At 35.0% G+C, this 2,950-nt stretch overlaps 1 protein-coding gene across 1 annotated transcript; it reads right to left on the bottom strand.

Moving 5' to 3' along the window:
* Positions 1-764: 764 nt before the first annotated feature.
* LOC122060427 (late embryogenesis abundant protein At1g64065-like) lies at positions 765-1,829 on the bottom strand. Its single transcript, XM_042623514.1, has one exon. It carries the CDS (start codon positions 1,680-1,682, stop codon positions 942-944), a length of 741 nt encoding a protein of 246 aa, XP_042479448.1. The 5' UTR covers positions 1,683-1,829; the 3' UTR covers positions 765-941.
* Positions 1,830-2,950: the final 1,121 nt, after the last annotated feature.

Here is a 2,950-nt window from a genome sequence, read left to right as displayed (position 1 = left end):
CACTCTCTATTAACCGAAGTGGAAACTATCCATCCCTAATTGAATCCCAGAGGTGAACATGGCAATTAAGGACACGGGTAGGAAGGGAAACTCAATCCAAACAAAATTATTTATTTTTTTCCAAAAAGGAGTTTTCTATCCTCACAAAAAATATGATTCAACATCTAGACTCAAATTTTAAATATAACCACATCGTACAATATCTTTTGGCATGAGAAATCTCATAAAATGCTGGGAGCCAGATAAAAAAGTGATAGTTACTTTTGCGCCTTGTAGGCGAATGGAAGATATCTCCATTCCAACCGATGATTAGAGAGAACTTGATCTAGATTGACCACATGTCAAATTTCAAAGTCTAATTTTGTTAAATACCCACTTTTATATTGATAGACATTCTATGTTCGTCCATGCATGTATACCAATACTTTGGTGCATTCTCTCAATTTGAGTGGAAACAGGCAGTTTAGAATTTATATATATATATATATATATATAAAATGTATGACTAATAATTAAGGTTTTTTTTTTTTTGGCAGAAAACTGATGGCTAACCTTTCTTCTAGAATATGTGGTAGTCCTCTTCTACTTGGTTATTGTAATCAGACCCATCTACTTTTCCAATCTCTCAAGGTCAAATTGTCTACAATGAAGCATAGAAACCTTGTGGGTGGAAGAAGTCAGGATTCAAGAACCCAAATAGATAATACCAAAGTAATTTTAGTCATATAAAGACAACCACAGGAAGCCATCTTTGACCAAATCCATTATACAAAACATAAGAAGGATTAATATAATTCAATCACTATAATAAGAACAACTCCTCTAATACAAACAAATAACAAGAACTGATGATGATAAGATAATACAATCAAATAAAGATCAAAATAACTCAAATTAAAATTATAAAAAAAGGAAAAAAGAAAAGGAAAATAAAAAATTCTCTAGAGCTTAACTTTACTTTTACATTGCATGTCTTTGAGGGACACAGACACAGGAGAACCTGAAGATATAGCTAGAGTCATGGTGCAGTTCATCTTGATTTCAACATTTTTCTTGAAGATATTCAAAACATTCACACGCCCATCCAATATAGTATAGCTATCCATACTCATTTCTCCTGATTTGAGATCACTAGTCAAGTGTTCAAGCTTACTAGGTGTAGAAGAATCAGCTTGGATGTAAAGATCAATGGTAAGGTTCATATGCATAGTCTTTTTCGCCTTGGCGTTTCCGGCGGGGTTTCGCGCTACGCCGGCCTCAGAGCCATAATAATAGAGGATGGTAGTGCCTGGTTTGAACTTAAAGGAAGCTACGTTTGGGTTCTTGACAGACATGTCTGCTAACATGGTCATGTTGATACTAGGGTTTGTACTGGTGGTGGTGGTGGTCGGAGTTGTAGGGTTTAAGCTAGGTATTCCGGCGAGTGAGGTTGAGTTACTGATAGATACTTTTTCAAACTGAACTGAATTGAGAGTCATTGTAGGTTTTTTAACTTTGAAGACAGTGAAGATGAGGACTAATGGGAGTACTAACCCTATCACCAATGATACAGATATGTAGCAAATACAAAATTTCTTACGGCGGAGCTTCCTCTGGGATTGAAGTGAAGTAGCTTCTTCGTCGCCGGTGACGGTAGGGGTGGTGGCGTATGCAAAGGGTCTGGCCTGATCTTCTTCCACCATGGTTGCTCTTCGTTGAGTTGAGTAAGTACTCCTTCCTTATGGGTCTTCTCTACTATAGGCTTCTATTCCTGAAGAACTATAGTGGAAAAGGCGAAGAGAGAGGAGTAATTGGGCTGATTTAGTTTGCTTTGTACTCTATGGTCCCATGGAGGTATATATAGAGAGAGAACTTTGAAATCATCAAAGGATGGGGAATGGGTTTTGGGTTCAAGTCTCTCTTAAGAGTTTTAGGTCAAGAGACTCTTAGGGGGTTTTAAGAAATTTTAAAGAAAATGGGATTTTTTGATGAATTAACACAAATTAATGTGATTGGTGTAATGGGGCAGACTGGGTAATGTGGCATAGAAGGTTCTACTATTATTTTATTGCCTTAGTCTTAATATCACGGCGTTGACTACACGGTGTTGACTCTAAACTTTGCCTGCCATCCTCCTCCATCTCTTTTGGGCCCTCTTTTTCAATTAATTTATTTTTTTATTATAGTTATTATATAATATATATATATATATATATATTTATATATATTCTAAAATGAAACATGATACATTTATTTCACTCCTTTAGTGGTCTCTCTATGAAAATGTAATTCTAGAACAACCTAGAGAAGAATGAGAAAATAAGAACAATCAATCATCCAATGAATATAGATTTAAATGGTTCGATTAGATTTATATATGTTTAAAATGACATTATAAATGTGTTCTTGTTTTCTCTTAGTTTAAAACACGTTTTGTCATTTGTTTCCAAAGACATAGAAGAAAATGGCAAATGACCAGCATTTTTGAGAAGCATTGATAAGAACTCCTTATGCTTATAATCTCAATTTTATGACAAATACAAAGTTTACTGACCCAATAGATGGGTGAGGAGATTCCTCTTTGAAGAATAAAACAAATAAGGGCGACTTACAATTCTAAGAATCAAACTGACTTGGTGGAATTGACTGATTTTTATTAGAATTTTTCAAGCTCAATCTCAATTCCTATTGATCCAGAGTGGCTGATATGTGCTGAATTTCTAGGGTTTAAGTTGATTACTATCGATATTCATCCAATTCTAGTCAATTTCAACTGTATCAAAATCAAAATTTACTCAGGTTGATCCCGTTCGATTTTGAGTATTTGAAACTCGGGCAATGCCCATATAATCACTCTTTTTTTTTTAGTTAACTAAGATGTCTAAGTTAGCTTATGCGCACCTCGACTAATCCTCGGGAAGCTACAGTTTCTACTTAAATCGCAGATGCACAAATGGGGAATCGAATTTGG

The sequence above is a fragment of the Macadamia integrifolia genome, chromosome 14 (assembly GCF_013358625.1).
Source record: "Macadamia integrifolia cultivar HAES 741 chromosome 14, SCU_Mint_v3, whole genome shotgun sequence".
In the NCBI taxonomy this organism is placed as follows: domain Eukaryota; kingdom Viridiplantae; phylum Streptophyta; class Magnoliopsida; order Proteales; family Proteaceae; genus Macadamia; species Macadamia integrifolia.
The sequence above is the reverse complement of the archived record's forward strand: the minus strand, read 5'-3'. Positions and strand labels throughout refer to the sequence as shown.